The following is a 14315-nucleotide window of genomic DNA, read 5'->3' on the forward strand; positions in this document are numbered from 1 at the left end:
TTTTTTGGTCACTTCAGGCAAAGTTTATTTGTTTTTGCAAGTAAGACTCATTATGATTTGTGACACTGAACATTTAACTGAATTTCCTGATCCTACAAGACTTTGTCTCACACACATTGATAAGGTGGCCATTTTATATTCACTTACACCATGTTTGGTACTAAAAGCTATCATGACTGACAAACTACAAATTCTGAGTAATACCACTCATTGTTATAGTTTGCATTATTTTCACAAGAATGCTTACAGCCTTTCCAGTAATATATTTAAAATAATGAATGTACTGAGGTGTATTAATGGGTTCACATGTGTATGATAGATACAAAGTTGTTGTTTTTTCCAACCACATAGTTTAAACTAATAATTGACATCGTGAAAGTGTTCTACGGAGTGAGGGACTACCTTACCAACAAGTGTATCATAAGATCCATTTTTAAAATCTAATATCTTCGTTTCAATGACATATATTTTGAAACAGATTGTGGCTTGTTATTACAAACATGATTGTGCAAAATAGTTTTTAATAAGATGAGTGACATTTTTTTAGAATTCAATTGAAATTCAGGATCTTACAATATAATGTCACAGACTTGTTGATAAGACAGCCCGGAGTGGAATTGAGTCAGGGGTGTGTTGTTACTAACCGCTTGTTTGTGCTGTAGATTGAGGCCCACCCCACGATGATGATGTTGTTGTCATACCACCTAAAACAGCGTTGTTGTAATTTAAACTTTTGTAGGGTAATATAGTTCAAATGTAGCTACTTAGATGAACCTACAGAAGAACCAAAACTCTACAGTGATGAAGTTTTGTACATACAGGCATTGAGTTCACAATGACTCAGTCGTTCAACAAAAGATCTGAAAGTTGGCCAAATAAGTCACTTTCTGACATTTGATTTGCTTGTTTAAATTGTCCAATCAAATATAAAACCAAATTTAAGCCCAAATACCATTAATAGGTCATAACATATCCAGAATATTGTCAATGCTAATCCAAATAGAAAACTATTATTGTACTAAACATGTGTGAATGAATGCTGTTGGTTCAGTAGTTGCTATTTCCGAGTTTATAAATAACATTATTATAGCACCCATTATGGCTTGATTCTGCCATGTGTCCCAGCAAGACTTAAAATCTATATAAATGCAAAAAGGAAAATGAGCTTTAAATGACTGCAATTCCCAGTCACATTGTGATTAACCCAAGCTAAATTTAGAAAAATTCCAGCTGGAATGAATTTAACTCAAAATAGTGTATCATGTGACATCAGTAAACCCACCTCCCCAACTCATGCCACTGCTTGAACTGGCTGCAGGCTGGCTGGGTTGGCTGTTCCAGCTCACTCCTCCACCTGTGCTGGTACTGCTGGTACTATCACCTCCCCAGTTTAAACCACCGGAACCACTAGCTGGGCTGCTCCAGTTTACTCCACCACCAGAGCTTAAAGATGAGCCCCAACCTGAAATGTTTCAGCTCAGGATTTATTCTTATTTTTTATGTGTTCATGCAATATAAAAACTTGGATGGGATTTTTCATATCCATGAAGCGGGCTACAATATTTGCAAAACTGTGGCCGAGCCTTACTGCATGTACACACAAAATCTGTATTTACATTTTTCCCTTTGATTACTTTTTTTTTACGGTTTTAAAGGTTTAAATATAATAATAATTTTCGGGTTTATCCACAAAAACATCTACATTTTTTATTCATGTTTTACATAAGCAGGACCCTGGTGAGTGAGTGTGCAACAGACGTCATGAAAAGTCGATTGGTTCATGCAAAATGAACACAATGTTTTATTGTACAGAAAATCAAGTGCGATGAAAATTTATCAATTAATAATTAATCCACCTAACAAAAGATTCAATCAAGTTTATTTATACCTTTTCTTTTGGTATTTACCAATCATTAAGAATTATAACCTTCTCAGAAATCACTGACTCATATTCTGTCAGTTGTTACAACATATGTTAATTTGTTCAGTACTACAGGTATGTTTTTACAGTTTAAAACCAGGAGCATCAATAGTGTACCCATTGAAGCTAGAAAGTAATTGACCAGAAACAAAAGTTGTTTTGTTTCAATCTTAAAATTATTGGTTTGTCTTTTATGCTTCAAGTTGACCCTGTGCCTACATAGCTTCACTGGCAACACAAAATGTGCTTAAAGGTTTAGAATTTCAAGTCAAATTATTGAAAATCACTTGTTTTCAGTGAAAGAGACGTATATACAAAAAGGACATGCCTTAAAATATAAAACAAAACATTTTAATTTATATTGTGAAGAAATTTCTGACAGATTTTGTCTCTTCTTCAAAAACATTCTAAAGAGGACCCAACCTCCGAAAGCCAAAATACATTCAAAGTAAGAAAATGTTTGTTTCAGTCTGATTATTCATTGACCGAAATGCTTCATGCTAAACTTTCAATGCCCCAAACACTGGCTTAAGCATTATTCCATTTTCAAAAATAACCAAGTCATTTCGAATCATGCTAGGAATGATGTTCCCTTTCAAAATTGTGTAGAAATTTCAGGACATAAATGCCCATTTAATTATTTGATTATTCATGAGAACCCACCGGAAGAACTTGTACTCTCCGCCGTGGAAGCCACGCTAAAGAGGTCTGAGAGATTTGAGTATTTGTCCCCACCCAGGGGCGCAGCTGGGGCAGGTTGACCAGCTGGCTGGGAGCTCGAGGCTGCTGGGGGAAACCCATTAAAGGCCGGCTGGGATGTCTGCGGGGTGTTGCCGAATGGCTGAAGGGGGGCTGAAATGCAAGAGGAAAATTTTGCTCCTAAAAATTGCAAAAAATAATATCATAACAGTTAAAAAAGATACTTGAGTCAGCATTAATATCCTTCCATCAAATAATAAAAACAACTTGCGTTATGACATTAAACCAAAGAGAATATGACTTGTTGTTGCCAATGCTCATTCCTTTTCTCCGTTGGCCAAGGGGCATGACTTGACTTACATGTACTACACATGTGTATTGTCATTGTTGAGCATGTGTAGCAAGTTTCATTTCATTATCTTGAACAGTTCATTTGGTATGACCAATAGAAAGTTCCTGTGAGCCAACAACAAGCTAAATGATTACATAATAATAACATAGTAATAAAAGACATTTTTCTCTGAAAAACGGACAAGACTAAAATACATATCAGCATAAATTTGCTTTTGAAACCAACCAATTATTTTGAGATGAGGATAACACTGTTCCAAATATCGACTCATTAACAAAAGATAAATCTAACCAAGGGACACCGACCATTATGAGACATTGTCGGACACCCCAGTTCTTGAATCAACATAAAAAGCATTATTAAGTACAGTGGGAAAATTAACTGACAATATTTAGTTTTCATAAATATGAATAAGATAGGGGAGAAAACTCTTCCAATAAAAATTACATATTACAATTTAATACTCTTCAAAAGATTAACCATGTCATTGTTACAAAATATAGCAAATGTTATTTCATTACCAGTAACCTAGATTTCAAACAGGATCCCATTCAGCACAAATGAAACTGCCAGATTATTTATACAGGATTACATGGTGTACCTAGAGAAACATCCCACGGTACTGGATGAAGTAGAAGGTATCTCACGATAGGAGTACTTACTGCTCTGTGAGAAAGCTGCTGGTTGGGAGCTACTGGTGTTGCCAAAGTTACCAAAGTCTGCAAACCCTCCACCTTAAAGGTAATGATACACGGTTAAATATTGCCTAATCATGGTGGGTCAAGAAAGTCTGCATTACAACCATTTAGGTGTGAGGTATATTGGCTTGTGTCACAACAATTATCACAACAACGAAAATGGTTTACTCCATACGCTTGAAAGCTTTTTTCCGGGGTTCTAACAGCTGTAAATTGTCATTCTTGAAGAAAAGTCAGAAGTCCATTTGAGTATGAGGGATTCATGAAACTCTTTCAAAGGTTCATATAAATTTCATTTCAAGGTACTGTTTGTACTGTTTATCATTCAAAGGTCCCAGTAAAATAATATATATTCTAACAGATGTTCAACAGTCTGCAGGTTAAAGCTTTCAATCCTGAACTTTAGAACCACTGTTTTCATTATTTTAGACAAAGTTTTTCATAAAAATCTAGTATAGACACTCTTTTCTCATAAACAATCTGTTACATTCTTACTCTATACCTTAAGAGGTATTGCTGTGCACACAGGTGTTCTCTTGTTCCATCCCTTACCTGCTGGTGTCTGTATCAGCATAATGGAGCTACTGAAGGAATCATTCCCCATTTCACCCAGTAGGCTGCCATCAATCAAGTTGAGGTTGATATTTCATAGCCAAAGAACCCACAGTTCACGACAACTACTTACTCTGGCCTGTGCTATCAAACTTACCTGCGGGAGTCTGTGAGGGTGTGCTAGAGCTACTGAATGGGTCACTCCCAATATCGCCCAATAAATCACCCATGGCTGAGGAGCCTGCAGATCGAGATGACTGGACACTCAGACCACCTGGGCTCTGGGGGGTGGAGCTAATTGGTGGGGGTGTGGCAGATATTGTAGCCCTGGGATGGACTGGTGCCTTTGCCTAGAAACAGAAACAGTTTCGCCAAATGAAGATATAAACTTAAACATATAGCTAAAATTACACTTGGGTCACATAATGTATAAAAGTGAGTCTTCGTTAAATACCATCGCAAATGTATACCTAAGTAGTCTTAGTGGTAAACATTTCTCATCTGCAATTGTTAATTCAACAAAACTTTTGTTAATTCAACAAAACTCTATTCCATATTGATTATTCCATTAGCCTTATGCTCATAATAATGTAACTATTCTAGTTTAATTCCAACAAAACAGATCAAATTTAATGAACTTTGAAGTAACTTACAACAATTAACACAACTGTGTAAATTCAACAACAAATTATGTAAAACATTTATACCAAACTTCTTAACACACTTTACCGAATACTGGTACATGTTATAATGGTTTTGATTATTCCAGTTTTTCTGTGAAACAGACAAATGTGCATTGGTAGGGGAGTGCAAAACTTCCAACATGTTTGGTCAATTATGTGTAAGGGGCATTTTAGAAACATACGAGGGGTGATCCAAAATATAGTACACTTTTTACATATTTTCTAAATTTTCCATCCAAATTATTTAAAAATTCATGAATATCTTATTTAAAGAGTTCTGCATAGAACATATGAATTTAAGGTCTGTATGTTGAATGCGTTCTGAAAAATTACAGGTATTAAAATATCAGGAACACATGGTCGGTGCTTCGACTAAAATTTATATTTACATACAGCTTGTGTATCTGTCGTAATATAATATTTATCTATGTGTATCGATGCCAGATTACGTCCCATATTACTTTGATGTCATATCAATCAAGGTTGATAGGGGAAAAATAGCTTATTCATGAATGGAGCTAAATTGCTGCACTTGCTAACTCTCAATGCTCCTCGAAATATAATGGTAAATTTATAACATAAAAATTCTTGACACCCAGATACAAATTTGTGTTCCCTTTTCAACATTATTAGCACCCCATCACTTTTAGCAGCACTCTTTCCATATCTAAAACCTAATACCTGTATATGAATATATCACTTAAGCTTACATTATAAACATCTGCCTGTCTTTTATTAAGGTATTGCATTAGTTCCACGGACATGGTGAACTGTTGAAGTGTCCATTCACAACATAAATTTGTAGAAAGTTAGAAGTTATTTGATGTTTTATATCACTTTAGAAAAGTTTTTTACTGATGTTTGATTTATTCCAATAATTATCATCCAACCAGTTTCCTGATAACGGGCTCCATCAATTAATGTTACTGGCAACAACTGATTCTTATTCCCGTCTCTCAATAACACAATTACGCTGTCACACAAATGAAAATTATTTGTCACAATTGTAAATTTATTACACTATTGCTGTATGCTTTCAAGTATTGAAAATAATATGAAGTTTAAACATTTAAATACAAATAGGAAATGAGTTATAAACCAGTGATGTTTAATCACAACATGGTACAGATATGCCGTACAATGCTCAGAAGGACCTGTGTTATCTCACAATCGACTCAATTAAAGTTACCTGATAATGCAACAATCACATTGAGATAACACTCAAATGGGGAAATGAACGCAATCACCTACAATATCACGGACGGACTTGTCTTACGTTAGTATTTCTTGGAACTATTGGGAGCTTGCATTGTTTACGTCTAGGCGAGGGGGGGGGGGTATGCTATTAGGAATGCTATTTCATGGTGCGTTTCCAGTTGACAATTGCTAACTCAAACAGTTTTGAATGCTCTTGCATTACATTTGGATCAAATTTCTTTTTTGACAAATTATTAACTTATTTCTAATGTCTGTACAATTATCTTTTGTGCAAATTTTTTTAATGCTCTTGCATTACATTTGGATCAAATTTCTTTTTTGTCAAATTATTAAATTATTACTTATGCCTGTACAATTATCTTTTGTGCAAAAAAAACAAAAAGTGACAACATTTCAGTAGGCATGTCAGTACATGGTCTCCAATTTTAATTAGAACGTCAAAGTCCAAAACCATTTCTAATAGCTCTTCAAGTATAGCATATCTGGACCACATTGCAAAGATTATGTGTACATCCTGTCACATAAATTGACTTTTTATTCTTAATGTAAACTATTTGTTCATTATCAACTGTGGCATGTTGAACACTTCACGGCTCAAACAATACTTACCCTATCATTCAATTACACCGTAAAGATAACCTCTATATTTCAGTATCAGCCACTGGCTGATACTAATGAGGATATAGGGGTGTTTATATGTTTACAATTTGAGGAGCTTGACAATGGTCACCACCATTTAACTATTTCAAATATGACAATCATCACACCAGTACACCAGTAAACTATTTCAAATATGACAATCATCACACCAGTAGCTGTACTTTTGTAAGAATGACCTACTAAAATTAATAATGTAATCATAAGACAAATAAATACATGTACAAGCTTAACTTGTTGTGAAAATCATAGTCATTAGAAGTTGGCATAAAGCTGTTGTTATCTCTCAAATTATCATAAGAAAAGGGAAACAATTCTAAGGAGATTATAAAGCAGAATTAAGCTTATATGGTTCATGTATTGACATGGGTTACCCAGTAGGGTGTAGGGGGAATAATGCAAAATACTCATCCCCGCTTATTTCAGTAAAATTAAAAATAGTTTCATTGCTGTACTAATTCTATTAAATTCATGTAAGGCATAATTTATGAGTGCAGATGAGTATTTCAGTCATGGGTAATACGTGAAATATCCTGTAATATTCTTTTCAAAGGTTATCATATGGAGTGTTCAAAGGTGTGCATGACTTATGAAAGGATCCTAATATAGTACATACAAGCCCATATAATACACTATGGGTCAGGTGATAAAATAGTGTGAAAATGGCCTATATTTGTATGCAAGTGCAGAGAAGCTGCAGGGTTTCTGTAGGGTTGTTTATTCACCTCTTGGGCAATAGGTCTTCTGAACATATCACCGACCACTCCAGCTGGATTTGCACCTGCATTTGCATGCTGGTTTGTGGACTGACCAATTCCAAACAGGTCATCTGCTTTGTGAGTGGCGCTTATTGAACTTTTAGTGGTCAATGAGCTTCCAAATATGTCATCTGTCCCCTGATTGGCTGGCTGGCTTCCAATGTCTCCGGTGCTCAGATTGGCTGACTGACCACCACCAAAGTTGTCACCAGCTGGATGGCTTGCAAATATATCTCCAGGATTCTTGATGGTTGACTGGTTTGCAAACATATCCGTGGTGCCCTGATTTGCTGACTGACTTGCAAACAAGTCGCCTGTGCTCTGATTTGCTGACTGGATTCCAAACATGTCTCCTGTACTCTGATTGGCTACTTGGCTTCCAAACATGTCTCCTGTACTCTGATTGGCTACTTGGCTTCCAAACATGTCGCCCGTGCTTTGATTTGCTGCCTGGATTCCAAACATGTCTCCTGTACTCTGATTGGCTACTTGGCTTCTAAACATGTCTCCTGTACTCTGATTGGCTTCTTGGCTTCCAAACATGTCTCCTGTACTCTGACTGGCTGATTGGTCTCCAAATGGGTTAAATGAGGCCTGATTGGCTGGCAAGTCCTGTGAGCTATCCCCTGTTGGCTCATTACCAAAAAGCATCTCTCCTGTCACCTGACTATTCGCAGTTTGCAGTCCTTCCTTTAATTGCATTTCATAAAAAAAAAATAATAATATTTTTTTCTTAAAAATATCATTGCTTTGTGTATTTAATTCATCCATGCTATGATTTTATTAGTCCAAATAAGCCAAAGTTTGTTGTTGTTTTTAGTGATATACCTTTTAAATACTTTGATGAATATAATGATACAGATTAACATTCCCCTCCTTAATCAACTAGCTTTTGGACATTGGACATTTAATCCACAATAGTGTGTACACTCAAAGGAATATATCAACAAAAAATTGACATGTAAATTTCATCCAAGAAATCATACCACATGTTCATACTAATCTTTTAGTCATACATGTGTGTAACTCATCTATGTTGCTGTTTTACTATGATTATCTTAATATGTCAGCTGGATATCATTAACAATTGAACATTTCTAAGAATTTTACGAATGTATCAGTTTTAACTTTTTTTTCTCAAAATATGATACACTGAATGTTTTTTATATCTCCCAGTTGGCCGTTTGTTTCTACTAGCATGAATAGATTAGTTAAGGAGAATTCTTTCTTTGAGTCAACAGTTTTTATATGCAATTATTACAAACAGCCATTTTCAACGTGATACCGTATTTTCTCGACTATAAGGCGATTCGCTTATAAGACGGCCCCCTAACTTTGCCCATGAATTCTGGTGCTTTTTGTTTCGACTCGCTTATAAGACGGGGTCAATTTTTAAGCAAATCTAAAATGCTAAAATTCTTCCTAATGTGTAAAAATGTTCAAGCTCAACGGACAATTATCGACTTTCGCGGTAACTGTTTTTGTTTTCCTCAAAGAAAATGGCAGTCAACTGTGAGCTCTCTATTTGGAGGTAGGTTAAAAATGAGTACATAAGTTTGCAGGACAGGTCGTTACTTATCGGAATTGTAATAATTAATCAATAACAACATATGTTTGTTTTAGTTTTTTTTATTGAAGACACCAATAAAGTTCTTCGGCAAAATAAATGGCTTTAATAACATAACTGCGAAAAGCCGCGGCATAAATAGGTGTTTGTTTAGCAATAATGCTTCAGGCAATATTGTCCCTTGATTGGCGACGAACATAAAGGATTCATATTCGCATTGTCATTTGTTTGCTTAATCAAATTGACAGTTAGGTACCTACATCATATTAAGATTCCAATTTATTGATTTGATATATCTGTCAAACTAATTATACTGACACGCGCCATGAGAAAAAATGCAGATATAACGGTACACTGTGTGACGTCAGAGCACGCGCGGTGAAGATATTTCGTGTTTTAACTATCTTGGCATTGTTTTGTCAAGTGGGGGATCATTTATGAATGCTACGCAAACATTAGCAGATAAAGGACTTAAGGCTATGGGAAATTTGTTTGGGATAACTAGGGGGAAAGAAATTCCTGTTAAAATTATGTTGGGTTTATTCGACTCATTTGTGTCATCAATTTTGTGCTATTCTTGTGAAGTATGGGGCTTTTGTAGAGCTGAACATATAGAAAGGGTTCATAGAAAATTTCTGAAAAGACTTCTTGGTGTAAAAATAAGCACTAGTAACTCTGCAATATATGGTGAACTAGGACGGTACCCTCTGTATGTTACTAGACATATACGAATTGTTAAATATTTTCTTAAACTGTATCAATTTAAAAGAGACAATTGCATTTTATACAATACATTGCAAAGCCTTCGATATGATGCGGAAAATAACGCAAATTCAAACAATTGGTGTTCTAATGTACGCACTATATTACAAAATGCAGGATTCAATGAAGTATGGTTATATCCGGAGTCGATTAATATTGATTATTTTATTCCTAATTTTAGAAGAAGGTTAATCGACTCGTTTATTGGTCATTGGAAAAATGATATAAACTCATTAAGTTCACTAGTGTTGTACAGAGAACTAAAATGCACTATACATATGTCATCGTATATAGATAAATTGTATAGCTATAGACTTAGGAATATTATTGCTAGATTAAGATTGTCCTCTCATATGTTAAATGTTGAAAGAGGAAGATATGTTAATATTGAAAGAAATCAACGTAAATGTGTTTTATGTGTTCATAATGATATCGAAGATGAATATCACTTTGTTTTGATTTGTCCGAAATATAATGACATTAGGAAAAAATACATAACTAAATTTTACTATGCAAGACCAAGCATGTTTAAATTCATTCAATTATTAAACTCGGAAAATGCTACATGTCTACGAAAACTAGCTTTGTATTGCAAACATGCTTTTAAGCTACGATATACTGCTTTGAATAATAATGCTTAACTGTTAACATGTTGAAATCATTGTTAGTTCATATATGTATATATGTATAATGCACTCTCGCATTTATCAACTATTGCCATGCCATGTGTTATGTTATTGTAACAACGATGAACTGTATATGTTCAAGTTAACAATAAATTTTCTGTTCTGTTCTGTTCTGTTCCGTGTTGTTGTTTACTTAATTGCCCCATACTTGTATCAGCAGACGATATACTGGATAGACGAATACCCTATGTAAAATTTTACTGATTTTGACTTGAATCTTTTTTTAATATTTTATCGACTCGCTTATAAGACGGGTCCCCTATTTTGGGGGTAAAAATCGGGACCCAATTTCCCCGTCTTATAGTCGAGAAAATACGGTATGCATTCTTAATAGTTTTATGCAAGCAAAAACAACTTTAGAGCAACCACAGCAGTGATGACTACCCCCATATGCCGCCTTGACACTAGATATTATAACTTGCTTATCATTTATGGTAAAATATATGAAAATAGTTATTGTAAAATCTACATCTTTTACACAATGAATGCCATCAATTTTTAACAGTGGGTCAAGGAGCATAGCCTAAACAATTGATCTTGCCATACATTATGCCTATTGTTAAACTTAAAACTATTTCAACTTCAATATCAGCAGGGCTTTTTCTGCCCATTTTGGGAAAAAGACTCTTGACATTTTGGGAAAACTTGCATCAAGAAATATGCCGAAATTGGGAATTTTACAGATAAAAGAACAAGCTTTCCAGTCTCCTGCTGAAATATCAATTGCAATAAATCATGACAGATAATATTTCATACTGATCTCTGAATGTGATGAAAATCAATGATTTCTTAATTCAATTACCCCCAAAACTTTACATCACATAATTTATTATGATGTTGAATGAACCAGTACAGGTAAAAAGTAATTCCTAAAAAACATTTATTTATTTTTTACTTTTAATTGGGATTTTTTTCTGAATATTGGGAAAAATATCCTATAATTTGCTTTGGGAATGGGTTTGATAGTCGGACCGGTTGGCACTTAAGAAAAAGCCCTATATCAACAACATGAACAGAAGTTTTTTTCACAATGACAAAAACATCACCGAATCAATGCCAATACCTCAATCTTTTTCCTTAGAAAAAACAGACATGGACAAAAAAATTATCTCCAATCCATACACACCTGTTGAGTCCCGACTACTAATTTTGGTGCTCCATTGCCTAGAAGAGACTTCAATGGCCTTGTACCAGGGGTTTTAGGTATGGCAGACTCATTCATTTGCCTAGCCTCTTCCTTCATGCTCTCCGTAGGAGCGACATAGTAACGCTTCCGCTCGTATTTCTGTGACATGAAGTCCTTGACTTTTGATTCATCTCTGGATTCTGACTGGCTTCCTAGTCTATTGTCATACAGTCCTAGCCATACCTTTCTACAGTACTGAAAAATAATAAGAAATTTATTATAATAAATTATGTCCATGCTGCCATTGAACCAGACTCACTGACTGTGGGCAGTGGACATCAATTTATTTAGCTACTCTGCTTGTTTTTTTAGTATACGCCTTCAATTACGATAAAATAGCCACAACAAAACTTGCTGTGTCAGTAGACAAAAATAATTTCCACCCATATATGTACATATTGTATTATTTATTTGGAGGTCTTTCAGGGTTGTAGAAATGGCCCGGGAGCCGGTAAAATCACCCGGTAACTTAAGCATCTTCACCCGGCTAATTTTCTCGCATCAATGAAAATAAAATCTGTTAAATTTTGTCATTTTAATATGTTTACATCTGTTTAAAACCCCAATTGTTTGAGTTGTTAATATCAGTTTCCCTGTGTTCCGCATACAATACAGCATTAGCTTGATACGTGAGGTCATATGTCGCATCCCCCTCTGGGATGTTTTGAAGTTCATGATTTGCGATGCAATGGAGGGTGAAAAAACAAAAACAGAAAAATCTTGACAGTGTTTTTGCAGCCACAGAAAAGGCGTAGTAAGTATGCAACAAGGACATGTCTGGCCTTCTGCTAGTCCTATAAACATTTACCCTACAGTCCTGTTACCTGGGTTTACACAAAATGAAAGAAGATTGTGGTGAAGTCAATGCTAAAAATAATCCATTCTTTTGATGAATTTTACGTTGGGTGAAAATTTGTACGCTTTAGAGGTCACAAAGTGTCCAGATCTTTTCTTTTGGTTGTCGAAGAAAAAACTGGAATCAGTTAGCTACACGTAAAATATTGTATAAAGTTTTTTCAAAGGCAGTAGTTCAGAATGAATCAGTGGCTGAAAGTATCATTGGTAGAGAAGAAATTAAAAGTATTATTAGGAGAGAATTGCTAGCAAATGACATGTGGTCTGGAATACAATACTGCACCTGAATATATGACAGTGATTAGGTTCAGAGGTTAGCCCTCACTGGAGGGTATTACTCATATTCAGTATTATATTCAACAGGGATGATAACAGAGCCAAGTTGCCAATCCTGAAAATGTCTGCGTGGGGTTCAGGGGGCCGCTCAAGGCCCCCGATGGGTCCAGGGCAAAGCCCTGGTGGGGGGAAATGGGGGGCGAAGCCCCCCGAAGCTTTCCGTATTTCAGGGATTCTAATACCCTTTTTTGCCTTAGAATAGTGTTCAAGGAGTACATCTTTCGGTTTGGTAGATAGAATTATGTTCAACAATAGACATCCACAATCAGAACAATTATCAGGAATCTTAGCAGTGAAGTTTAACACAGTTGTCTTTAAACAAAGTTAAATTTACTCTTGAAGTCACAGGCATTAGACATGTACCTGACATTTTGGTTCAGTTGTCCACTTCCCATAAAACTCAACTGGCTATGATCAAATTGCCTGTGTATGAACAGTCTACACTGTGGGATGTTTGATTTATAATAATGAACAACATATCAATTATCATGCTTGCAAATGTTTATTGTAAAAGTGTTATTTATTCAATTTTTATGCATCATAAGAGTATTTATTCCATTTTCTGCACATTTGATGAGAATATAATGTTATTAATTATTATATATATTATTACAAGTAATATCCAAACGGGACTTAAATGCTTTGGCAGCGTAGCCGTTGTGGACATGGTGGACTTTGACGTATTCTGGTCCCCAAGCCAGATTTTTTCCCCTCATGGTGTTACATGAGTCCAGTAGCACACAAATTAGATTGTCCCACAGCAGTTCAAGTCTCTCAAACAGGCTTTCAAATTCTATGAAAATTGATTCAGAATCAGCCCTTGTGATTTTTAAGGAGGCCAAATGTCTCAACACTATTTCTTATTCTATGCCTGAAAAATAGCTGCAACAGTTTTCTCAGTGTTTGTGTTTGTTGACTTGTCTTAGTTGAAACAAAACCGAGATCCATTAACTCCTCCACATGTTCATCATTAAAATGGCTAGCCACTCCGTAAGTCATCTTGTATGATGCTGTACACCTTTGAATTTTAATTCGCTGAGAGCTTTTGTATCTTTGGCAAGTGTCTTAAGTAAGACACACTACTGTGGTGCCAGGGAGCATGTTCAGTCATAAATCCAAGTATCATGGCCTCTGGATTCAATTGTCAGTCATTGACAGGAACCACTGGATGCACTGGCTGAGGTGTCTGTTCATCCATGACTTTTGTAACCATACAGGTAAACATACCTGGAAATACAAATTACAACAAAAGAATTTAAATCTCACTCAAACTGGGTCCTCAAGAAGTTTTGTTGAACTGTCTCAAATAGAAAATAAAATGACTGTCTCTACGTAATATATATTACTACTACAAAATATTTATTCATTTTTTTTTTTAAATTTGA

The 14315-nt window shown here is 35.2% G+C and overlaps 1 protein-coding gene across 3 annotated transcripts in view; it reads right to left on the reverse strand.

Annotated features, from left to right (window-relative positions):
• Positions 1–14315, reverse strand: part of LOC128219952 (arf-GAP domain and FG repeat-containing protein 1-like) — a 31011-nt gene that overhangs the window by 14167 nt on the left and 2529 nt on the right. For 2 of the 3 annotated variants that reach the window (XM_052928153.1, XM_052928152.1), the window contains exons 3-8: positions 11680–11934; positions 4380–4572; positions 3635–3706; positions 2585–2773; positions 1283–1462; positions 645–704 (exon numbers count right to left, since the gene is read on the reverse strand). In XM_052928153.1, coding sequence (XP_052784113.1) covers positions 645–704; positions 1283–1462; positions 2585–2773; positions 3635–3706; positions 4380–4572; positions 11680–11934 — 949 coding nt within the window. The remainder of the gene's footprint in view (positions 1–644; positions 705–1282; positions 1463–2584; positions 2774–3634; positions 3707–4379; positions 4573–11679; positions 11935–14315) is intronic. The other variant, XM_052928155.1, reaches the window with a different exon arrangement.

The sequence above is a fragment of the Mya arenaria genome, chromosome 15 (genome assembly GCF_026914265.1).
Source record: "Mya arenaria isolate MELC-2E11 chromosome 15, ASM2691426v1".
In the NCBI taxonomy this organism is placed as follows: domain Eukaryota; kingdom Metazoa; phylum Mollusca; class Bivalvia; order Myida; family Myidae; genus Mya; species Mya arenaria.